Below are 22876 nucleotides of genomic sequence, written 5' to 3'. Positions count from 1 at the left end.
AAGCGTGTTGGCGTATCAAAAGAGCCACGATCGTGCTGCGCCATCGTCTAACATCCTTGGAGCTTATTGCGAGGCCATGTGTACTTGTCTCTTGGGAAGGCGGTCTGTAAGTCGAGGAAGAAGAAGGAAAAAATAGCAAGGTCAGCGCACGAAGAATCGCCAGACAAACGGGCAAGAAAAGGAAGGCCCTATTTACCAAGTTGTTGTTCGTGTAAAGGTCCATGTGAGTGTTGATGAAGTTGGCGGTGGGATGGTCGGCGGGATCGCAAGTGATGAGGTCCGACTGGCCGTCCTTCTGGTAGACGCGAACGTAGTCGATCGACATGAACGCGGGGAAGGTGATACCGCCTTCGCCAAAGTCGACCGGCTGGAAACCGCTCGAGATGGCCAGATTCATGACGATGGCCATGGGCTCTACAGGGATGATTCGTTGGCTGATGTCCAAGGCAGGACGCGCGGGGAAGGCCTTAGGATTGACTGTCCACGACGGCTTGCCGTCGACATACCAAGTCATGGAGCCGCTGCCGTCGTAGTTGAAGTCGGGGCTGAACTCGACTCCGTACTTGACATATTCGTTCTGCGTCAGCTGGAAGCCCGTGTCTGGGACACGCGTGACCGAAGAGACGGCTTCCTGGATCTGACCACCGGTGTAGGTGTTGAATTCGGTGAGCGTGTCGTCGTAGATGGTGGCATCGCCAGTCGCATTGCCCCAAGCGTAAGCGTCGTCGAAAGGAGCCACCTGAAGCGATTGCGAGGCGTACGAGTGCTTTGCGCCGTTCTTGGACTGCACCTGAACTTCAAAGATGTCGATTTCGGGTGCGGAACGCGCAACGTTGTTGTTGGGTCCAGGGTGATCTTCGCCTGGGCACGTGCAGGACGAGTAGCGCATGCCTGGCAGGTAAGAGAGTTCGCCGTTGTAGGCGTACGTCCCGGTGGAGTGGATGGCGGCATTTGGACCAGTGCCGTTGATGAAGGTCTGATTGGGGAGGATGCCGGTATCGCAAGCTTGGTACGAGTAAGGCCAGGTGCCCTCAGTGGTGGCCAGGTAGCCGGGTCGACCGAGGTTGCCCATGAGCCACACGGCGGGCCAGTATCCGCTGGAGCTGGGCGAGCCGGGAAGCTTTACGCTGAATTCAATGTAGCCGCCTTGGAAGCAGAACTTGTTCCACGATTGGACCATTCCAGAGCGGAAGTTTTTGTTGTGGGTCTCGTGCTCCTCCAGCGCGATCACCATGGCACCACCGGTGGTGTTGACAGCGGCGGGCGAGTACCATTCGAAGTCGCCGGTACCCGAGTACCAAAGATCGACAGCCTCCCAAAAAGGATCGTCTCCAGGCCAGAAAGTCCTGCCATCCTTCTCGAATTCGTCGCTGAAAACGAGGTGGTAAGATGCCTGGTCGTAGCCGCTGGTCCATTTCGTAGCGCTCTGTGGCGTGTCGACATCGATGAGGGAGGCAATGTCGAGAGCAGGAACCTGACCGGAACCGTTGGTACCACCGATGCCAAAAGCGCCCTTGGTGTCGTGGTCGTACACGTCCTTGATCTTGATGAGCACTGGGTAGCCGAGGAAGAGCATGATGAGACCAAGTGCGAGAAGCGTGAGGGTCAAGATGTTGAGGAAGCCTCGCAGATTCCAGCCGTGGGAGGACTTGTCCCATTTTGTATCGATGGAGTGGAGGTAGTCATCATCCTCTTCGGTCATACCGCCGCTGGCGATCTGATACCTTGCAGCATTCGAGCGGTTGTACAGGAGCTGGTCGGTCTGTTTGGATGTGCTTCCGCCAATGCTGGTGGACGAGCTGGAAGGCGGGCTGTGAGCCGACGAAGAGCCATACGGTCTCGGCATCTTTGCGAGGCGTGTGTGCTGCACGATCTCACCGGTGTAGGAGAGGGTATGCTTCAGAAAGTTGCGCTGTCTTTCGATCCGACTTTGCTCGAAGTTGGAAGTTGGGACAATGAGCTGTTGTTTCGGCTGGATGGTGGCAGCGAGGGCGTTGTGAAGGAAGCTGGAGGAGAGCGCGGTGCGGCGACAGGTCGGCGAATTACAGTGCGAATCGTGTCGACGTCAAGGAATCCAGGAATGAGATGAACGGTCGGGAAGAAGAAGTTCGATGATGGTGGTAGCGGGGGTGACGGCGTGGAAGGTCGAAAGAGGCGTGAACAACACGAGCGGATCAGGGTCCTGCACGCTCAGGCAGGCGTTGCCAGCGGTGATTGCAATGCACAAGGTTGGCTTTTCGATGACTGTGAGAAGCTCGCACGGCGGTGTGTCAAGCCGGAAGGACGAGCACGCATGTTTGATGCCGTGCTGTGTTGTGCTGTGCTGTGCTGTGCTGTGCTGTGCTGTACAACGGAGCGCAAGGTCGCTCAAAGTGTGACAAGTGGCCGCGGCCGCAGGATAGGGGCCGGCTGGCTTACTGGGCGAGGGGAAACCCAACAGAAAAAAAAATCAAATTCGAGGCGAACCAGAGGCAGATCATGCATGCCGTGAAACTGAAGCCGCTGCCGCTCCGATGCCAGCCCGTCGGTCCAATGCTTCACCGAAATACTATCAAGACAATCAAACGAAATCAAGCTAGTCTTTTCTTCCATTCCGTCTTGTACGATGCCGCCTGCGCATAGTGACCAGTGATATTGGGCACGATCCGCAGAATTGACAACTCGGAGGCGGACAACGACATTCGAGCACGCTTCAGCGACACGGTCGCCGCCTCTGCTAACAATACAGGCGCCAATGCGAATCTCGATCGGATGACTATGCCGCACCTCAAAGGGGCCACGCTGAGCAGAGCCGAGGACGGAGAGAAAAAAACAAATAAACAAGTGATCTGCAACTACTTGAACACCGTAGTGAAATTTCGAATACATCCGAGGCTCCCTGATTTGAAATCGGCGAATTACAAGAGCCTGAAATTCCTGCCAGATCGATGCTGTAATCCCGCAGTCTTGCTACAGCAATTCAAACGAATGGTGCGATGTCTTTGGCGAGTCTCGCCGCGTAGCTGCGGCATGAACGCCAGAGAACTCCATGCATCCGCCGGTCCAACCATCCGTCGTATGGCTGTTGTACGAGACCTGCGATGGCCAGGCTCGACTGTCTGCATGGTATGCGGACTCTTTTCACCACACCCTGGTCACTACAATAGCCCATTGCGTCAACGCCATCATTCTGCTCCTGCAATCAACACTGTGTCACCGTTGAAATCACCGATCTTTCCAGCGTACATGGAAGAATCGGGCTCGATCAAATTTCATGACCACAGTATTCGAGGTCCGCTTCGTGTTTGTTAGGCCAGGAGCGACGGGGCGGCATTTGGGCACGAGCGGAGAGCAACGTTGCTGTCGCCTAAAGCTTACTGCAAACAATAAGGCTTTTGTCCATACCCATCGCGAGCACGGCCGTCCGCTCGCCTTGTCCACACTCAACACGTTCCCGCTCGGCTCGGTCGCGTTGAGAAGTTCGGCGGTCGCCGGCACCTCAATTCATTAACTTTGCAGTTCTCCCGATTGTCTAGTGTTACCCGTATTGTGAGCAGTCCGATGCGCTATCACATTCTCGACGGGCAGTCCAACAAGCGAACAGACAGTAAGTAGGCAGGGGGACTTCCAGCAGATTCCCTCCAGTGAAGACGTTTGGTCGCGAGGAATTGATCTTCCAAATCGAGAACCCAAATCTACACTGCCGGCTGCTGTAGTCGCAATCCAGACAGACCAAGAGGCGACGCGCATCGTCCGGAATTCCGTCAATCGCGGATTCAATCAAGATGTCCCTGAAGACTGGCCTTCCGCATAAATCTTCCTGTGGAGCGTGGTGCAAGCGGCGGAGTTTCATTTGGCGAGGTTTTTTGACGTCAACGTTGTCTCTTTTCGACCGCAGGCAAACAGCATCGGTAGCGCAGTCCACAGCCACAGTTTCGGGACATGTCGACGGTTCGTGAACCAATGCAAATTACAGAGTCTCGCACTGACGAGATCGTGTTGCAACCAACGCCCTTGCGGTTCGTGTTGCTGATTTGGCGTCAGCCCTCTGGTGCAGCACCGTCTCAGGATATGCTCGACCGTTGCACAAGACGGACAAGCTCTCTCTGATGGCCAACTCCTATCTTCATTCTAGGAAGAAAGTCCGCTCGATTGCTTGCTGCACGCTCCACGCCACGTTTGCCCGTCCCGTTGTCCACCCCAACCTCAACTTGGAGGGGGTCCAGTAAGGGAACGAGCCGAAACGCAAGAGGGACGGGCACGCACGTCTGAGGTCCATGTGAGTGCTGTCTAGTACCGCCTGCAACGGCGATTCTTCCGCACTGCATTGTGTCGATTCGGAATCCATCCGTCGTTCTGAGGGTTTTCCCACAGTCAACCGGATTGATGGTTTTTCCCCTGCTGCAAGGGCTGTCTAACCGGGACTACTGTGCAGTGACGGAAGATCCGACACAAGTCCTCTGACTGCGATATGCCCGGTGAATCGAAGTTGGACCCTCGCGTTGGTCTCGATGGTCGCCGCAAACGGGGGTCCGCCTACTGTAATTGCTTCGTCTAGTGTTTTCTCTTCCCCCGGGCTCTTGGCCTGCTGAGTGCGGCTCGAGTCTCTGCTGCGAGATAGGCTCACATGGGCTGCTTCCGAGGCTCTGCTTGCCGCCTTTGCCATTGAACGCTCTCCAACCAGGAGAGCTTCTTTGCCTCCATCGTCGACGACGAGGTTTGAGTTTGTCTCGCCTTCTCTTTACCTCCAAACGTCATTGCTCTTTCCCTCCAGCTTGCTTTCGTTCTTCGGTCGACTCCTCATCCTGTTCGCCATCTCGACCTTCAATCGTCCTCGATCATCATCAGCATCAACGCATACCTTCCTCCTCTCCGCGCCGAGCGAATCAGCTAGGCGGATCCCTCACATACGCTTGGTAACGACAAAGGAGCGTCCTACTCTCGGCCGAGGCTGGCGTAGCTCGTACATTCTTGTTCACGACCCAACTGCCTATTCTCGGGTTCGAGCACACATAACATCATGTCGGCGCCCGCTGAAATCTTGGAGAATGGCTCCACACTGTCTCATGGAGCCACGACTGCATCCCAAATATCACCGCAAAGCTCCACAATCTCGCCGCAGGCATCTGCAAGCGAGAAGCCATCACCAACATCAGACGACTCGCCTTACCTCGACTCGGAAGGTCACGTTACAAAAGCGCAATCAAGCATGCCCTTCGCCGACTTTGTCATCGAGAACGACGACTTGCACGATTACGAAAGCCAGACAAAGGTTCAGCGTCGCATGGATCCGCGTGTCCTGCTCGATCTGACCACCCTGTCCATCGTCATCGCTGGCATCATTCTCCTTTTCCTTGGTTATCCTTTGATAGAATTCGGACATCTCGCCAGCGGAAAGAAGGACGGTTTCAACCTCGGCGGAACCAACGCCACGGGTCAAGTACCAAACCTCGCCAACGTGCGCATGTCGCTCATCGACCCAGACACACCACAGGACGTCCTCACGAAGGCTTCTGTAGACGGCTCGCAGGAGTTGCAGCTCGTCTTTAGCGACGAGTTCAACACCGATGGCAGGTCCTTCTACCCAGGAGATGATCCCTTTTGGACCGCCGTGGATCTTTGGCCGTGGCCTACCGGAGACTTCGAATGGTACAGCCCAGAAGCTGTGACGACATCAGGTGGAAATCTCGTCATCACCGCCGATCAGGTCGAAACAAACAACCTGAACTTCCGCAGTGGGCAACTTACCACCTGGAATCAGTTCTGCTTCACCGGCGGCTACATCGAGGTGCGGCTTCAGCTGCCCGGAAGCAGCTCTGTCTCCGGTTGGTGGCCAGCCGTATGGACCATGGGCAACCTGGGCCGCGCCAACTACGGTGCCACAACGCAGGGAACCTGGCCGTACGCCTACGACGCATGCGATGTGGGGACGCTGGCCAATCAGACATATCCGGACGGGTCGGGCCCCGAAGGTGCACTCACGAGTGGCGCTACAGTCTTCAATAATAAGTACCACACCAGCTCCATCAGCTGGCAGCCCGGTCAACGTCTTTCTGCCTGCACATGCCCGGGCGAGGATCATCCTGGCCCCAAGGATTCGAGCGGCAACTTTGTCGGTCGAGCAGCACCCGAAATCGACGTCATCGAGGCGCAGGTGGGAGGCGGTATCGGAGGAGTTTCGCAATCTGGTCAGTGGATGCCGGCAAACTACGGCTACGAGCTGATCAACACCACCGGCACCGAGTACACTTTCTTCCAACCTACGGCGCAGCTCAACTCATACCAGGGCAACGTACTGCAACAATCGGCCAGTGGTGTCGCCAACACTCTACAGACGGCATACCAGTACAGCGGTGGAGACTTTGCCGTGTACGGCTTCGAGTACAAGGCAGGTTACGACGGCTACATCCACTGGATCAACAACAACGAGCGGTCCTGGAGTCTCTTCTCGGGTGCGCTTGCAGCTGATCCACGCGTCAACATCAGCCGTCGACCTGTACCGCAAGAGCCCATGTACATCCTCATGAACCTGGCTCTCTCGTCGGGATTCGGAACCATCGAGTGGGACAGACTTCGGTTCCCAGGCAAGATGCTCATCGACTATGTTCGTGTTTACCAACCCAAGGGTCAGACCAACGTCGGTTGCGACCCAGACGACTTCCCCACCCAGGCCTACATCAACAAACACATTGAAGCTTACAGCAACCCAAACCTGGTGAGTTCGAATCGCACGTCTGCAATTACCATATCATCAGGTACTAACCAAAACTTTCTTTTACTGTCACAGACAATTTGGGGCGGAACGCAGCAGCAAGGCGGTTACCAGCAGGATTGGCCGAGAAACAGGTTGTATCCCAATGGATGCACCAACCCGGCATCCAAGTATCCCGGCCCCAATCCAGCCGCAGTCTCGTCTTAAAGAACAATTACTTCACGGTCTCATTCTCTTTCAGCATTTCTTACCTTTTGCACACGGGCTTTGCGGCTTAATGTCTCTCTCTCTCTCTTTTGTATACCAAGCCGATTTCGTCCTATCAGCTAGCCGCTCGACAAAGCAATTCACTTACTGCATTCGTGATCACCTCACCGCTTTGCGCGTCGCCTTCCTATCAGCTGTGAAAGCATCAGTGAGAGCGACTGGCAATGAGAATCGCGCCAAAGTGCACAGTCAAAACGAAACGGCCAAAAGAGTTGTGGTGGTAATACACGTCTTGTCTGAGCAGCTAATCTATGCGGAAAACAATACGAAATGTGGGAAGCGGATTCGTTGACAAGGCTGCAGAGGTCGCAGAGGGTGAGGGGTCTCTACTTCTTCTCGGTCTGCTTCTTGCGGTAAGCCTCCTGCATCTCCTTTTGGATGTTCATCATGACGGGTGTATGACACTTGTACTCCATCGAGAATTCACCCTTGCCCTGTGTCAATCCACGCAGCTGCGAACTGTAGCCGAACATGTCGTTCAGCGAGACCTCTGCGGTCAGCGTGAACTCGTCCTCTCGAATCTCGGTATCTGAGATGGTACCCTTGCGCTGATTGAGTGCGCCGATGACGGCACCCTGGAACTCGATAGGTGCCACGACTTCGACCGTCATCTTCGGTTCAAGAATGACCGGGTTGGCTTTTTGGTAAGCCTCGCGGAAGGCTCCGGCGGTGGCCAGTCGGAAAGCCAGTTCGGACGAATCGACACTGTGTGCCGCACCGTCCTCGAGCACAAAGCGGACACCAGTAACAGCGTGGCCCGAAAGAGCACCCTTCTCGAGTGCATCGTAGAAACCCTTCTCACAAGCAGCGATGTAGCCGTTGGGAATGGAGCCACCGACAACACGATTGTCAAAGGCAGTGTCCACACCGGTCTCTGGATCAACCTCCATAGGCTCGATGTAGCCCATGACACGACCGAACTGACCAGCACCACCCGTCTGCTTCTTGTGCGTGTAGGCAAAGCTCGCCTTCTTCTCGACGGTCTCGCGGAAAGCTACGCGTGGCTTGCCCGTAGTGCATGGCACGTTGTACTCTCGTCGCATACGCTCGACGTAGATCTCGAGATGGAGCTCGCCCATTCCCGAGATGATGGTCTCGTTGGACTCCTTGTCGACGTGAACGCGGAATGTAGGATCCTCTTTCTGGAATCGGTTGAGAGCCCGCGAGAAGTTCTGAGACTCCTTGCCTTCGGGTGTGATGGCGAGCGAGATGACGGGTTCGGGGACGAACATGCTGGTCATGCTGAGCTGCGTGGTACCGTCGGTGAAAGTGTCGCCGGAAGAGCACTCGACACCGAACATGGCGCAGATCTCACCGGCACCGATCTCATCAACATCCTCCATATCGTTGGAGTGCATTCGTACCAATCGAGGCACTTTGACCTTCTTGCCGGTTCGTGCGTTGAAGATGAGGTTGCCGCGTTTGAGTGTTCCCTGGTAGACGCGCATGTAGGTGAGTTGTCCGTATTTGCCCTCCTCCAGCTTGAAGGCGAGACCGACCAACGGTGCCTCGGAGGCGGGAGAAAGTGGCAGGACGGGGGGAGCGGCATTCCTGCGTGCTTCTGCTGCTGCCTCTTCATCCTCGCCAGCAGCCTGTGCGGCCTCCTCAGCGGCCTTCTTTGTGGCAGCCGTGCTCATGTCCATGGCTGTGGCAGGGACCTCGGCAGGGTTGGGGAGGTAGGAGCAGACGCCGTCGAGCATGGCTTGGACACCCTTGTTCTTGATCGCTGAGCCAAGGAAGACGGGCGAGAACTGGCATCGGATGGTGGTGCGGCGGATGGCAGCGGCGAGCTCCTCGATGGTGGGTTCGCGCTCCTCGATAAAGATCTCAGTCATCTCTTCGTCGACCTCTGCGAGCTGCTCGATGAGCTCAGCACGCTTCTCCTTAGCAAGCTCGAGGTATTCGGCTGGGATCTCGTCGGTTTCGCGGATCTCGATACCCTTGTGACCCTCGTTATAGACTGCTTTCCATCGGATGAGGTCGATGACACCGTTGAAGTCGTCCTCTGCGCCGATGGGGATTTGGACGGCAGCCGCCGGCATCTTGAGCTTGTTGCGGATCTGACCGATGACGCGCCATGGGTTGGCACCGGCGCGATCCATCTTGTTGATGAAGCTGACACGGGGGACCGAATATCGTCGCATCTGCCTGTCGACGGTGATGGTTTGGGACTGCACGCCCGACACGGCGCAAAGAACAAGGACGGCACCGTCAAGCACTCGCAGCGCTCGTTCCACTTCGATAGTAAAATCTACGTGACCGGGTGTGTCGATGATGTTGATGTGGAAGTCCTCCTTCTTCGCCATGAGATCCTTGCTGTCTGTGTTGGCGGCATCACCGCTGACGCTGGCCTTTTCTGTGGGTGGGGTGGCCTTCCAGCTGCAGTAGGTGGCGGCGCTCTGGATTGTGATACCCTTTTCACGCTCGAGCTCCATGTGATCCATCTTGGCACCGACGGCATCTCGTCCTCGGACCTCGTGGATGTCCTTGATCCTACCTGTGTAGAAAAGCACTCGCTCTGTAAGTGTGGTCTTGCCACTGTCGATGTGTGCCGAAATACCGACGTTTCGCTGTCGGACGAGTCGACCAAGATCCGCCTCGGTGAGCTCGGCCATGGGTTGATGCGAGCCATCGTGCGCGGACTGCGCAGCTGCATCGTGCGCTGGTGGCGCCTTGACCGCAGCGGCGGCTGAGGCACTCCGGCGAGTCGAAACGCTGAGGTTGCGGAATGCGCTGGGGGAGCAAGCCAACGGTGTAGAAGCGACAGCGATGCGAAGCGGAGCCGATGCGATGCCGGATGCTCGCAAGTTCTGTCTGGCGAGTTGTCGAGCCAGCGAACGAGCTGCCGCCACTCTTGGGATTGCGACCATGGTGGCGTATGAAGGTGTTCAGCGTCAAGTCACCTCGGTTATGTGTTGACCCAGCTGACAGAGCAGATTGTCCGAGGAGGCGTGGGAGTAGGAGTCGATTACAATGCTAACGCTGTGATCTGGTCGGGTGAGGGAGCGAACGATGAAGTGAAAGTCGATCGGCCTTGCCGGGGTTTCCTGTAGAGCAACACCACCTGCTGCTCCTCAACCCATGATCTAATCATCCGCTTACACGCCTGCCGCTGCTTTCTTCCAAAATCCTCAAAATTTTCTGCAGGTAACTAGCAAAAAGTCAGGGTCGCGGAGGCCTGGCGGCTGTTCCGACATCGGCCACAATCTGGCAAGTCTCTCTCGCGGCTGACCCGATTTGATCTCCTATGATGATCAAAATGTGTGACCGAATTCTGCTGACAATCTCACGCTTCACCCGTTGCATCGCCTGTCGATTTGTGCAACACATTTTTGTGGCTCAATTTCTCAACGACTTTTTGACGGCGGCTTCACTGTTCACGAGCCTGCTTTTTGTCACACGACAGTCGACTGGTGAGATCAAGTGTTGTGGGGAACGACTTGCACTGAGCATCGTCCCGAAGATCATCGTCGGGATTATCGCAAAACTGAACCATCGCAAGTAGATTCAAGGCAGCCTTCGTCTCTTGTTAGCGGGAGAGGAAGCACGTGACAGCGTCATTCGACCCACTCTGTCATCTCGGATCTCAACCGACCCCTTGTCATCGTATCCGAACGCGGCAAGAGCGGCACCTCTTCATCAAGTACACTGGGTCTGGCGACGTCCGACTCCAATTAAGACGCTCAAAGTTCGATACATTCGCGATTCGCTTCGGCCTCCATGTTTTCGCAGAATTCACCGGCAGCCGAATCAACGACGGCATCGTCTTTGTCTAGCATGCAGGAGGTTTGGGAACAAGAGTGAGTCGGCATCGACTGCACCTATCGCCCTCTTGGCGTGCAGGTGCTTGTATAAGCTTCGCTTTGCTCACATTCTTCTCTCGTGCGCCTTCTTTTAGCGCTGACCTTGCCGTATGCACAACATGTGGTACTCAGTACTCTTCCGTTCAGGGTCCTCCTGAATGCGTCATTTGCCATGGTGGGTCGAACAGTCAATTCATAATACCGTCTCAGCTCGGCATCGAGCTGTGCCGGTGAGTGAAACGAGAGACAGCTGCTTTGACGAATGCCTGTTAACTCTCTCGCTGATTTGCCTATTGTTGACTACCCCATCTCCAACTCTGTTCCACCGCTTCAGATGACAGACAATACCCGTGTCCAACCGGCCAGACGTACACTTCGCAAAGGCAGCTCGTCTCCAAGACCACGTTCGAGCTTGTCCCTGAAGAGTCGGATGCTCGCATCCTTCGCATCAAACTCTCTCCCTCCTTGGCTATCGGTCAGACCCCCATCGTCTTGCTCACCCCCGCTGGCGTTGTCATCTGGGATTGTTGCGGCTTTGCCTCTGCCGAGCTCATGCAGCGTATACGCAGCGTGAGCCCCACCGGACAAGCCTGCTCAATTGTCATATCACATCCACATTTCTTCGGCGCCAGTCTCTCATGGGCCAAGATGCTCAACTGCAACGTCTTCATATCCAAGCTAGACCGACAATGGTATCAGCGCGGATTAAACTGCCAAGATACGCACCCAGACATCGCCGCACGCCGCAACTTCGTCATCGAGGTTCAGGAGGATCTCTTCCGCCTCCCGCACCTCGATGCGCTCACCTTGGTCAGATGCGGCGGCCATTTTCCAGGCTCGGGAGTTTTGCACTGGGACCGGGACTCGGGGAATCCAGATGGTCAAGTCCGAAAGGGAGCTGCTGTCTTCTGTGCCGACACATTCATGTGTCTTCTCGATGGTCAGAGATTCACTTTTGCCTATAGCTTCCCCAACAACATTCCGCTTCCTCCTTGCGACGTCGAGCAAATCTGGGTTCAGATGCGAAAGTTTAACTGGACGGCCACCTTCGGTGGCTGGTCGGGCCGGCACGTCCTCACCGACTCCCGCTCTGCGCTTCTTCGTTCTGCGCGATACTACATTGGGAAGGAAGGTCACTCACCTGACGCTTTCGAAGCGCTAAGCGAAGATGCTACTTGATTTTCTTTGCAATCTGATGCACAGCTTCTCTTGTCTTGTCAGAATTGACCGACAGGCTTATAGCGTCGCAAGTCGAAGCCTAATCTTGACGTCAGATTTCAGGCGAGTGTGTGTACGCTCAGCTGCATCTCATTTCATCCCTCCGCAACACCCACGTCGCTTCTCGCACAAAAAAGCTGCGCACGCACGGTTATGAAATCTGGCCTGTCGCCCTTTCGTACCTGCCCACCTTGGACGAGCGGCATCCCTGCGCTCATGCAGTCCGCTGTCCGACGTTTCCGGTACCTTGTCGCGCGAGTTTTGCGTTCATCAATCAACTGCGTTGCGACCGAAGCGCGGCAAGTGCGCCTAGGATGTTGCCTGCCGGCAGCTTCTGGTGGGGCATGGTGGGGACGCTTAGACAAAGTCGCGCTGATTGGCCGCTGTGACATGTTTTGTCCATTCTTATCCGTCAGTCCGACTCTTATATCAGATGTCAGCAACCGGTCGTATCCTTGAACCCTTCTCGCCCCTCCCTCTTGTCCCACTTTCACCATCCTTGTCCGCCACGGACCTGACACGAGGTTGTTTGTCCCGCTCGTCGATACAGTTGTGGCTGTTCTAGTCTCGTAATGCCCGCCTTTCGCAGTCACGATCCGGCCCGCAAATTTCCTTGCGAGGTTCTGGGATGCACGGCTGCCTTCGTGAAGCGAGCGCACTTACGACGACACGAGATGACGCACACCCAACGGCGCGACTTTGTCTGTCCCGGATGCAATCGAGCCTTCTCACGAAACGACAGCATGGCTCGTCACTTGCGTCGAAAGCATCCTCATCTCTACCGCTCACCCGAGACTTCTTCCTCCGCTGCTGCAGGCACCGGGCAGACCTACATCGGTGCTGCCTCAGCCGATGCGAGCACGTCAACTGCGACGGCCACTTTCGCCACGGGTGGCCACGGCATATTGGCTCTCCGATCGCCGTTTGGCAGCTCCTTCTATAGCAACAGCGGTAATGCTCAGCGTCGAGCTGACGACCACCGTACCTTTCCAGACTCGCTCGGACGGCAGTCATCGTATTCCATCCCTTACGATCAAGAAGCTGTTCCCCGTTCTCCAAGATCGAATGCCTCGGCCCAGTGGCGTGATGACTCTAGAGGCCCAGATGGTCCCGCTCCTCCGCATGCCGTAGCGTCTGTAAGTGTCGCCACATGTGAGAACCTCAGCCTGCACGCAAGTCGCTGACCAGCAATGACCTGTTGCAAATCACAGACACAGGATGAAGGCATGCGCCCCCACGAAAGCAGGCCGAATTACCCCATGAAGCTAGAGCAACCTTGCCGGACTTCCCACGGCGCGCCGTCGTTTGGGTCGAGTGCATTCGATCTGGTCGGTCGCTCTGGTCTCATCAAAGAGGCCTCAAACGAACAAATCATATCTGTGTACGGGTCTGACTGGACGGGAACAGCAAATTTCGACCACACCGGAAGTGATCAGGCCGGGACCTCATCGCAATTTCCCTGGGAGCACCAGGAAGGTCATGCACCTTACCTTCAACACACCCAGCACACAGGCTGGCAGGCTCCGCAGGCAAGCTCATACGAACACACTATCCCCACACCCCAGCTGAGTCGACGTGAAGCTGTCCGAAGCGGCTACAACGACAACGTGCCATCGGAAGTGCCGTGTTTCGCTCACCAGGTTGCAGACTTTCAAGCTCAGACAGATATCGCCCAGTCTGAATTTTTCGTCGGGACGATGCCGTCGAGAACCGACCCTACTTGCTGGGCAAGTCTCGATCCTTCGATGCTCACGACGCAGGATGCCGAGCGTGTGCTGATTGAATCAGCACTCGATTCAGGTCAACTTTGTCCCGACATCTCGCTTGCGGCGGCAAATCCCAGCGTGTCACCTTCCGATGCCTCGGCGACGATCGCCGGAACCTACCTTCCAATCGAATTCCGCAACATGAGACAGCAGGCTGCTCCCGTCGACCCACCAAATGCTCAGCAAGTCGAACGAATCATGGCAGATCTCGGCATCGACCTTGGTTCCAACCAAGCATCAGCAATCAACACTGCGCACGACTACTCTTCGCAGTCGTCGTCCGCACGCCATGAGCATATGTTGACCGCCACTCCTCTCATCCCATCGCAGACAGCGGTATCTGCCCCTTGGACCGCGGAACGCTTTGTTCCATCCGGTCCATCGCTTCACCCGCACCACCTTTCCCAAAATCAGTCCTCGCAAAGCTCTGCTTACCTCCCATCGCTGACCGCCTCTCAGAACGAGTACCTCGGTCCGAACGCTTCATCGCACCGCAGGACGATGGATCGCACTTGGAGCTCGGCATCCGTGGCTTTCGACGCCGCTTCACAGACTCGTGCTTCTCAACTCGACTCTCAAGGCTTTGGTAGCGAGCTTGATGACAGCCTTGGCTGCCAACCAGAGGTCAAGGCGGCGAAATCGGACGTGACAGCCACGTCTGCCTTAAAGGACCCAAATTTCAACAAGCCTGATGATTCGAACCCTTCGCAGAGGGCTGATAAGGTCGAAGAGGGCGGAAAGAGGTCTTTTCGTGACGATACCGATTGGGGCCAAGTAACCTCGGTGCCTCGCGAGTGCTGTCCCAGTCACTCCAAATCGCCGGACGCGATCATGACTGTATGGCAGATGGATGGGAACAGTCGGAGCGACTCGTCTGTGCCTTCCAACATCGCACTAGACCATGCCGCGAGCTCGATGGGGCCTCCTCGCCGTGATCGTGTTTCTTTCGCAGAGGCGGCTGTTGACCCATTTGATCCGGACAAGATGGAGATCGACGAAGCCTCCTTGCCAGCGAGCGGTCAACAGCAAGACGACCCTGCACTCGACTCGACGTCGGCTGTCAGCGGCGATCAACTCAAGCTAGTCGTGGAACGATTCCGTGCATTTGCGCAGCTTTGCCAGGATCACCTGCGGCCATCCTCCGAGATGCTTCAAAGCTCGGCTCCCTATATTCCCCAAGTCATTCGCGCCGATGCTCCTTTCTATCATCCGATGATGCTCGGCGCTCAAAAGACACACAGCTTGGAAGAAGCGTTCGCGCTTCTGTCGCTAGCGTCCCTGCAGAGCAACGATTCAAACGTGAAGGAGGAAGCACATCGCTTGATGTACTTCTTATATGGCCTGGTGATGCTTTCATACAGGCACACCTTTCATCTTGGCGGGAAGCTGCAGTCATTCTTAAACTGTGTTCTCCTCGTCGAAATGTACGGCTTGCGTCAGTCCTCTCCTGATCTGTGGCACAAGCTCGAGCAGAATCGCGAATCGATTCTTCTAGACGTGCTGAGGGTGCACACGCAGTCTTCAGCACTCGATGCTGCCATGGATCAGATCGAGCCAAACTCGCTCGACAAGTTGCGAGAAGAGGAGCTCTCACAGCTGTGGACGCGATGGTACGGGCATGAGAGTTGGAAGCGGACGCTTCTTCTCTGCGCAATCCACGACTCGCAAGCTTCGTCCTTCTTCTCGCCGTTCAAAATCGACCTTTCCGCACGTCCCGACGGTCCGCGTTGCCAATTCCTCTTTGCTCACGTACACGAACCATGCACAGATACGCTATTCTTTGCTTGGCCTCCAACAGCTTGGGCGAATCGGCTGGTCGCAAGCACCTCGCTGCCTCAGTCCAAGAGTGCTGGCGCTGCATTCAGAGACGGCAAGCCTGTCTCGATCGCAGCTTGTCTCACAGAGCATCTACTTCGGCCTCACGTTGCTCACCAGTCCAGCAGCACAGCTACACCACGCTTTCGTAGCTCTTTCGATTTTGGCCCAAGTAGGGTCGATGCTCAGAGCTCGAAGCACTCGACCTCTGTTACTGACGGGGATATTCGCGCAAGTTCGGCCAGTGCGGGTCCTTCTGTGGAGATCGAGGATGACTTGGGCGTGTCAGCTCGCTCGAGCCGGCGCGAGTCTCACGCGGGCCCACAGGATGCAACCTGCGAAGGGCGAAATGCGCATTCGGCCGCCCGTGTAGTGTCGCAGCTGTACATGTCGGCACTGTTGGAGTCCGTACACGGAGCCTGGATGGCGGATAGCGGATGGTATCAAACACCAGCATGGGGCGCGTCGGCATTGTCAGAGCAGCTCGGGATCGATGCCGACGATTTCGACATTGAAAATTCAAGCTTGGCCGACCTTCCCGGGTGGCGGATCGGCCGTACCTTGCAGGCCGCTCAAGTGGCGCATGCTCTTATGAATTGGTCCGAGATGTACAGTGGTTGCAAGGACGCCTGCAGGACAAGCGGCGATGGAGCTGTCGCTCGACACGGCCTCAAAGTGACGGACGACGCTCACTATTTGACCGTTCGCTGGCAAGCCATCTTTCTCGGGCTCTGTGCGCCGCTGCAGTCGCTTTGCTTCTACTTGGATGCTGGCAGAGAATCATCGGCAATCGATCGAGAGCGGCGTCGCAGAATAGCGATGTTGTTGCAGATCTGGGTCAACTCGGCGTATTGTCGAAGGGCGCTCGTCCACGCGGGCACCATCCTGACCCTTCTCTGCGCGGCAAGAATGGGAGGGAAGGAGGAAAGTTTGGGACCTGCGACATCTCATGCCGCGTTCATGTCCCTGGTGGTCTTGGTATCCACAAGCATGATTCTACGAGAGCTACGACCGTCATTCCGATCGACCGAAGCCACTACCGAGCACCTTCGCGAAGAACTTGTCCCAGTCAAGGAAGCCTGGCCGGCGTTACTCCGGGCGGTCGATCGGAGTCACGAAGGCAAACTTGCCGACTCGATGGAAGAGAGCGATGATGTCGGCGAGTCGACACAGAGTCAAGAATGGCTTCGGGTCAGATTTTGGCATCGGAGGTTCCAGCTGATTGGGCTCGCGGGTATCTTTCGCGAGCACGGAGAGCAAGGAAGCGCTGCAGGCTTCACCGACTGGCGCGCTTCTGTATCTGGTGCTGCGGGGCTGGGGTCCTCGCTCGGTCTACGTCGACTTTCGCATTCGCTGCCGAGGTGGTCGTCCTTTGCTGGAGAAGAGCGACCACCAAATATCAGGCGTGCCATGTTCGAGCGCCATCACACAGCTGGAAATTATCGACGCGCTTCGCATGCGCAATTCCACACACCACAGCACGATCCGGATCGCGATCTACTGCGTCGACATCTCCATACCAGCACGGCTAGCACCATTAACGCCTCGTCCGAAACTCGTCGTTGGATCTTGCAAGGCAAAACACATCATGCCACATTTTGCGGTCTTTCGCTCTGGAATAATGACGGGTCGGCAGTATCGGACGACGCCGAAGACGGTACGCTGCGTCGCGACACGTTGGCGACGTCGAATGTCATGGGATGTGAAGAGCTTCGTAAGCTCGTAGACTGGGTGCGTCGAGGCAATCCGCGGTGGTGTTTCGGTCAAGAATATACCGATCTGCTTTTGGGAGCGCTGAACGAGGACCCAGCCGCTGCGGGGATTTCTTCGTCTGCGGAGAGCAACGGTCAGGGCTGTTCTGTTTGACCGTTCTTCATTCTCAATTCTTTCGTCAATGTCAGGGACTGTCTCGAACGCCTTTGTTTGCCTGATCATGATGACTGAGTTGACCTGCGACATAAGAACACAAATCGACAGATGCCGCACACACAACACAGTCTAGACACTCTTCTTCTCGGGTGACCAGTATCAAATTTCAGTGATCGATGTTCCAAACAGAAGATCGAATTTTGGACCTAATGAACATGAAGGAGGAGGTTTTCGGCTACCTAAGGAGACGAAGTGCAGGGCAGCGACGATCAGAGCAGGGCGACGACGCCAGCGAGGACGGCGACAGCCATGAGGCCGGTGCCTGCGACTGTCTTGGCACCAGCATTGGTCTTGGCGGCAGTAGTTCCGGTGGAGCTCGACGAGCCAGTCGAGACGTTGACGTTGTTGAAGGCAGGGTCGGTTTCCCAGTAGGGCTTCTGGTTCAAAGCGGTCAAGTTGGTGCGAGGAAGCGTGGCGAGGGTCTGAGAGACGTTGAGGCCGCTCTTGACAAGCACTGGCTGACCGCCGGCACCGGTGACATTGACGTTGTCGGGAGCGTAGAACAGAGTGTTGGCTGTGGGCGAAAGAGGACCAGGGAAAACGCCGGTGAGGTTGGTCATGGGAATGTCGGCATCATCAACCTGAGTGTTCTGGTAGCCAAAGGTATCGGCCCAGAAGGGGAAGACATTGGACATGGTCTTGTTGGTGTCACCACGACCGAGAGACTTGAGGTTCCAGTTGGCCTCGACCGACGAGAGAGCTGAGTAGTGGGTCATGTAGGTGTGGTCGGTGGTGTTCTTGAGGTTCGAAGGAACCGCTCCACCAAGAGCGAGGGTGAAAATCTTGTTGGGAGCCGAGTAGCTGTCGTTCTCGTCGAAGGTGAGAAGAACGAGAGTGCGGTTGTTGTTGAACTTGGGCTCGGCCAGCATTGGAGTGAGGAAGTAGCTGGTCCAGTTGGAGAAGAAAGCAGCTGTGGTGTCGTGGCCGTCGTTGACCATGTTGGGAGTGATGAAATTCCACTGGGGCATGGTGTTGTTGCCGACATCAGCAGCGAGGTCGTTGAAGTTGCGGTTGTAGATTGCGCGCTTGGGGTTGCCCGAGATATAGTCCATCATGGCGCATGGGTTGTGCTTCCTAACGTAGTAGACATATGGGGCCCCACCAGGAGTGATGTAGTTCTTTGCATCAGTGTAGTTGAAACCTGTAAAGCCATCGTAAGGCATGTTCTCCTGATAACAGGCGTACGAGACGGGCTTGCCAGCCTTTCCACCGTCATCGAGGAGATCGAAGACCGTCGTGATATTCTCAGGGATCTAATAGCCAGAAGAAGTAAGGTTATGACGTCAGTGAATGCTTCATTGAAGTAAATCATTGAGTCTGAAGTCTATGCTATACGTACGTGGTTGAAGCTATCGTCTCCAAGTCCCCAGAAGTCTCCTGTGACCGCTGCTTGATAGTTAGGTTCACTTGGATGCGTAACAGCGTAGTAGTTGTCGAAGAGGACACCTTGGGGGAGGAGAGCCTGCATGGCAGGGGTGGAGATGGCCGCCTCGTAGTCGGTGTTTTCGAGCCAGATCTGGATGATTCGGTCGAATGCTTTTCCTGCCACAACGTCGTGCTTGGGAAGCGAGCCGTTGTTCATGCCAACATAGTTGCTGGACTGACTAAGAGGGGAGGAGGAGGGAGGAACAAAGGTGAGACCGAGACGGGCACGCTTCTCGATGGGACCAGCGGAAGCGCTAGCGGCCACGAGAGCGGCGAGAGAAGCGAAGGCAGCGACAGTCTTCATTGTCAGGGGAGCGGTGTGAGCCTGATAAAAGATGATGATGAGGTGAGGAAAGCTTCGTCGAGGCAAAGACAGGAACATGCTGGGGTACCTTTTATATGAGACCTGTACGAGGGGCTTCTCAGAAAAAGCAGGGTCCTCGCGAAGAAGTCAGTTTCTCAGCTTTTGCTTCGCGGCGCGGAAAAGAAGCGGGTTTGGCGCGTCGTGCTCTGGTAGAGAGGAGCCTTGCAGCGCAGACGTTGCCGGCAAGGGGAAGCGTACCGCCACAACGTGCTCGCTCAGGCGAACGCTATCAGAAAGACTTCAGTAGATTGCAATTATTTGACCGAGCAAGTGCCGAAGGCTGAGAGCGAGCCACCGGTACCAGTGGCAACGTGACCGCCGTTGACTGGCAATTTGCAATAGCGGAGAAGGAAAATGATGGCCGGTAGCTGGAGCTGGTGAACCACTGCGGCAAAGCTGCCCGCAGATTACTTACTAAGCCGGCGGTCGAATACTCGGTTGACCATAGGCGGTCGTATGCATGGCCGCGGCGGGGCAAAGTTATTGCGGTGCGATGAATGTGCAAGGAAGGGAACGTGCCAAGCAGGAACCGCATGGCGGTTTAGTTGCGAGGCCGCTTTGCAGAAGCTGCTCTGCAAGCGAAAGGGTCTGGAGTTTGAGCTTTGATCGACACAGGTCTCACATCAAGCAGCTCAGGGTCCCAGAGCGAGGGTCTAGCTGCCGAGCTCGTTTGAACATCAGGCTGAGCAAAACCAAGGAAGAGCTTTATTCCAGAAGTTCACCGGTGCTCTGAGCCTTCTGTGACAGCAACACATTTGTACAAAGGACCTTAACTGCGAGCTGAGCTTGAAAGCTTTGTCCGACTTCCATTCGGTGGAAGCAATATGCAAGAAATGTCCACGTTCCTGGGGCTGCACTGAAATTGTCGAAATCTGGTTGGCTGCCGCTACTGGACGCGAGCCCTCGGCTGTCGAACTTGGCGGGCGGGCGACCGAGCCTTTTCCGCCGGTCTCGCTTGGCAGCCGCTGCTGCATTCGCCACCGCGCGAATTTGACCACAAACTTTCGGCAGCCTCGGCGGCAACGTGCACATCGTCGAAAGCAAAAGACACTTGCGGCTCTATCCCATCCGAGCTCCGTGTTGAATCTGAACTCAAGCCAGCTACTACTGAGAATCTGTTTCCAGAAGGACCAGCTACCAGGCATCGGAGTTATCCCCGAAGCGAACACACTGAGAATTGCCACAGGGACAAAGCTTTGCGGATTCGGCTTGGTAGGCCCTTATCAGATGCTCAGACCCGCATCTAATCGAATATTGACTTTTTGAGGTTCAGCAATAGCATCGCCGTCGTCGTTGCCAGCCCTTTGAAAAGCGAACCTTCCACCTTTGCACCTACTTCTTACTTCTCATCACCATCATTTCTTCACCGTCAAGAGGCGCCATCATGACCGGGCCGACCTCATCCTCGACTCAAATGGAGAAGAACGCGAGCCAATCCAGCAGCAAGTCTCTCTCGAGCATTGAAGATGGCTCTCAGACCCCTAGTGGACAAATTGCCAGCAAGTCGAACAAGCGAGCACGCTCGATAGTATTGCTAGTGGCTGTGGTGGCGCTTGTCTCCATTTCTGCCCTCGCATTAGGGCTAGGACTTGGCTTGGGGCTCAAAGACCGCCACAAGTCACATTCAGATGCGAGCACATCAAACACAGGCTCAAGTGTCGTTCCAGGTGCCACTGCTTCAAATCTGGCCTTCATCCCAAGAGAACACCTCGTGGATCCCTCGCAGCTCTCACTCAGTCCATCATGGGATCGTTCCGCACCACCACAGGACCGAGTCTACAACTGGACCCTGACGCAAGTGCTGTCCAACCCAGCTGGCGTCACCAAGCAAATGCGCTTGGTCAACAATCAATTCCCCGGTCCCACCATCGAGGCGAACGTGGGGGACCGCATCATTGTGCACATCCAAAACAACATGCCGGTCCCGACAACTATCCACTGGCACGGCCAGTACCAACGCGGCTCGAACGAGATGGATGGCTCGGCCGGTATCACCGAATGCGGAATCGCGCCAGGCACTTCGTTCACCTACAACTGGACCGTTCAGCAGTCTGGCTCGTACTGGTGGCATTCGCATTACGGACCGACCTATGCAGATGGACTGTTCGGACCTCTCATCTTGCACGGAGATGACGAAAAGTTCAGAATGACCAACCCGACCAACACTTCTGCAGCTCAATCAGCAGTGAATTCCACTACATCCAACGGCACCGCTGTCAGGACTGATTATGATCGAGACCTGATCTTTGTTGTCAACGACGCTTACCAGGCCGACTCCTTCAGCGTCGCTGCTATCGCAAGATCCAAGACGGGCCCGCCTGGCGGCGACCAGGGGAGCGAGCCCGTGCCGGATTATGGCATGATCAACGGTCTCGGCTTTTCCAACTGTGCGCTTGCTCCCAACGGCACAGTCTGCATTTCCGATGACCCCGAGGGCAAGATGGCCTACAATCTCACCGTGCCTGCTCAGAAGCGCATCCGCATGCGTGTGATCAACGCTGGCTCCTTGGCAACATTCAGATTCTCCGTTGACGGTCATCGAATGACGGTCATCGAGGCCGACGGCACTGAAGTTGAGCCCGTCGTGGTTCAGAGTCTCAACGTCATGGTGGCTCAGAGGTATTCGGTTATCATCGAGACTGACCAGCCTGTCGGGGCATATGCCGTTCGAGCAGAGGTGCTCGATGACATGTTTGCCTACGAGAACCCCTTCCTCGTCATGGACCAGTACGCAATCATGCGCTACGAGGGTGTGAGCGCGTCAACTCCACCCATGGCCAACCCTGCCAACACGTCACTCGTGAACGTAACGGAGTCTCTCAGCACTTCACAGCTGATCCCCATCACTCGAATCGATGCGCCTGCTTCCAACATGACGACGAAGCTGGTAGTCAACTTTGGCCTCGACAGCTACTCCAATTGGCATGCCTTCTTCAACCAGACCACCTTCACTTCCGAGATGGCGCCGCAGGCTTCTCTGATGAAGGCCTTCACGTTCGAAACATCACCGCATTCGGCTTCCAACTCGAGCGTCGGAGCCTACTACAATGATCCGGACGAGATGATCGTCACCAACACTGAAGTAGTCGTTATGGATGTCATCATCAACAACCTCGACGAGGGCGAACATCCCTTCCATCTGCACGGTTTCACTCCTTTCCTCGTCGGCGCAGGCGCGGGCAACTTCCAAGGCCCCAGCAACTTTTCCGACTCGAGAGTCAACCCGATGCGCAGAGACGTGTTCTCGGTCCCGCCGTTCAGCTGGATGGCCTTCCGCTTCATCGCTGACAACACTGGTGTCTGGCCATTCCACTGCCATCTCATGCCTCACATGGCCGTTGGCCTCCTGATGCAGTTCCAGGTGCTACCTGATCGGATCGCAACACTTCCGGTCACCGACAAGTTCTATTCGCAGTGTTCGGCCGTCTCCAGCTGGGTACAGCAGAATCAGAACCTGCTCACGTCGACAGGCAATCCGGATGACATGTGAGATTCTACTAGTACGAGTTGAAATGGCACGACTGTATTGCGTGCTTTTATACGATTGTGTCAAGAGTGCAAAGGCTGAGCTGAATGCAAAAGGGATGCGTGCAAGAAC

The 22876-nt window shown here is 55.8% G+C and overlaps 9 protein-coding genes across 9 annotated transcripts; 5 read left to right on the top strand and 4 right to left on the bottom strand.

Annotated features, from left to right (window-relative positions):
* Positions 1 to 47: 47 nt before the first annotated feature.
* On the bottom strand, positions 48 to 3388 carry PHSY_006540 (glycoside hydrolase; the record flags this gene model as incomplete). The annotated part of the gene is made up of 4 exons (XM_012337140.1): positions 48 to 104; positions 197 to 1972; positions 2168 to 2343; positions 3385 to 3388. 4 exons carry the CDS (start codon positions 3386 to 3388, stop codon positions 48 to 50), a joined length of 2013 nt encoding a protein of 670 aa, XP_012192530.1.
* A 1005-nt stretch (positions 3389 to 4393) lies between these two features.
* On the bottom strand, positions 4394 to 4645 carry PHSY_006539 (hypothetical protein; the record flags this gene model as incomplete). The annotated part of the gene is made up of 1 exon (XM_012337139.1): positions 4394 to 4645. The coding sequence occupies one exon, from the start codon at positions 4643 to 4645 to the stop codon at positions 4394 to 4396; it is 252 nt and encodes an 83-aa protein (XP_012192529.1).
* Positions 4646 to 4999: 354 nt separating this feature from the next.
* On the top strand, positions 5000 to 7250 carry PHSY_006538 (glycoside hydrolase; the record flags this gene model as incomplete). Its single annotated transcript, XM_012337138.1, has 2 exons — positions 5000 to 6734; positions 7000 to 7250. 2 exons carry the CDS (start codon positions 5000 to 5002, stop codon positions 7248 to 7250), a joined length of 1986 nt encoding a protein of 661 aa, XP_012192528.1.
* Positions 7251 to 7284: 34 nt separating this feature from the next.
* PHSY_006537 (hypothetical protein) lies at positions 7285 to 9828 on the bottom strand (the record flags this gene model as incomplete). Its single annotated transcript, XM_012337137.1, has 1 exon — positions 7285 to 9828. The coding sequence occupies one exon, from the start codon at positions 9826 to 9828 to the stop codon at positions 7285 to 7287; it is 2544 nt and encodes an 847-aa protein (XP_012192527.1).
* Positions 9829 to 10205: 377 nt separating this feature from the next.
* PHSY_006536 (hypothetical protein) lies at positions 10206 to 10463 on the top strand (the record flags this gene model as incomplete). The annotated part of the gene is made up of 1 exon (XM_012337136.1): positions 10206 to 10463. The coding sequence occupies one exon, from the start codon at positions 10206 to 10208 to the stop codon at positions 10461 to 10463; it is 258 nt and encodes an 85-aa protein (XP_012192526.1).
* Positions 10464 to 10678: 215 nt separating this feature from the next.
* PHSY_006535 (metallo-beta-lactamase domain-containing protein) lies at positions 10679 to 11940 on the top strand (the record flags this gene model as incomplete). The annotated part of the gene is made up of 3 exons (XM_012337135.1): positions 10679 to 10758; positions 10857 to 10936; positions 11096 to 11940. 3 exons carry the CDS (start codon positions 10679 to 10681, stop codon positions 11938 to 11940), a joined length of 1005 nt encoding a protein of 334 aa, XP_012192525.1.
* A 713-nt stretch (positions 11941 to 12653) lies between these two features.
* Positions 12654 to 17426, top strand: PHSY_006534 (C2H2 type zinc finger containing protein; the record flags this gene model as incomplete). Its single annotated transcript, XM_012337134.1, has 2 exons — positions 12654 to 13115; positions 13191 to 17426. 2 exons carry the CDS (start codon positions 12654 to 12656, stop codon positions 17424 to 17426), a joined length of 4698 nt encoding a protein of 1565 aa, XP_012192524.1.
* A 272-nt stretch (positions 17427 to 17698) lies between these two features.
* PHSY_006533 (acid phosphatase) lies at positions 17699 to 20252 on the bottom strand (the record flags this gene model as incomplete). The annotated part of the gene is made up of 3 exons (XM_012337133.1): positions 17699 to 18742; positions 18829 to 19093; positions 20047 to 20252. The coding sequence occupies 3 exons, from the start codon at positions 20250 to 20252 to the stop codon at positions 17699 to 17701; spliced, it is 1515 nt and encodes a 504-aa protein (XP_012192523.1).
* A 440-nt stretch (positions 20253 to 20692) lies between these two features.
* On the top strand, positions 20693 to 22768 carry PHSY_006532 (potential multicopper ferro-O2-oxidoreductase; the record flags this gene model as incomplete). Its single annotated transcript, XM_012337132.1, has 1 exon — positions 20693 to 22768. The coding sequence occupies one exon, from the start codon at positions 20693 to 20695 to the stop codon at positions 22766 to 22768; it is 2076 nt and encodes a 691-aa protein (XP_012192522.1).
* Positions 22769 to 22876: the final 108 nt, after the last annotated feature.

Source organism: Pseudozyma hubeiensis (genome assembly GCF_000403515.1).
Source record: "Pseudozyma hubeiensis SY62 DNA, scaffold: PHS59, whole genome shotgun sequence".
Lineage (NCBI taxonomy): Eukaryota > Fungi > Basidiomycota > Ustilaginomycetes > Ustilaginales > Ustilaginaceae > Pseudozyma > Pseudozyma hubeiensis.
Note: the sequence above shows the minus strand (reverse complement) of the source record. Positions and strands in the feature narration are given on the sequence as shown.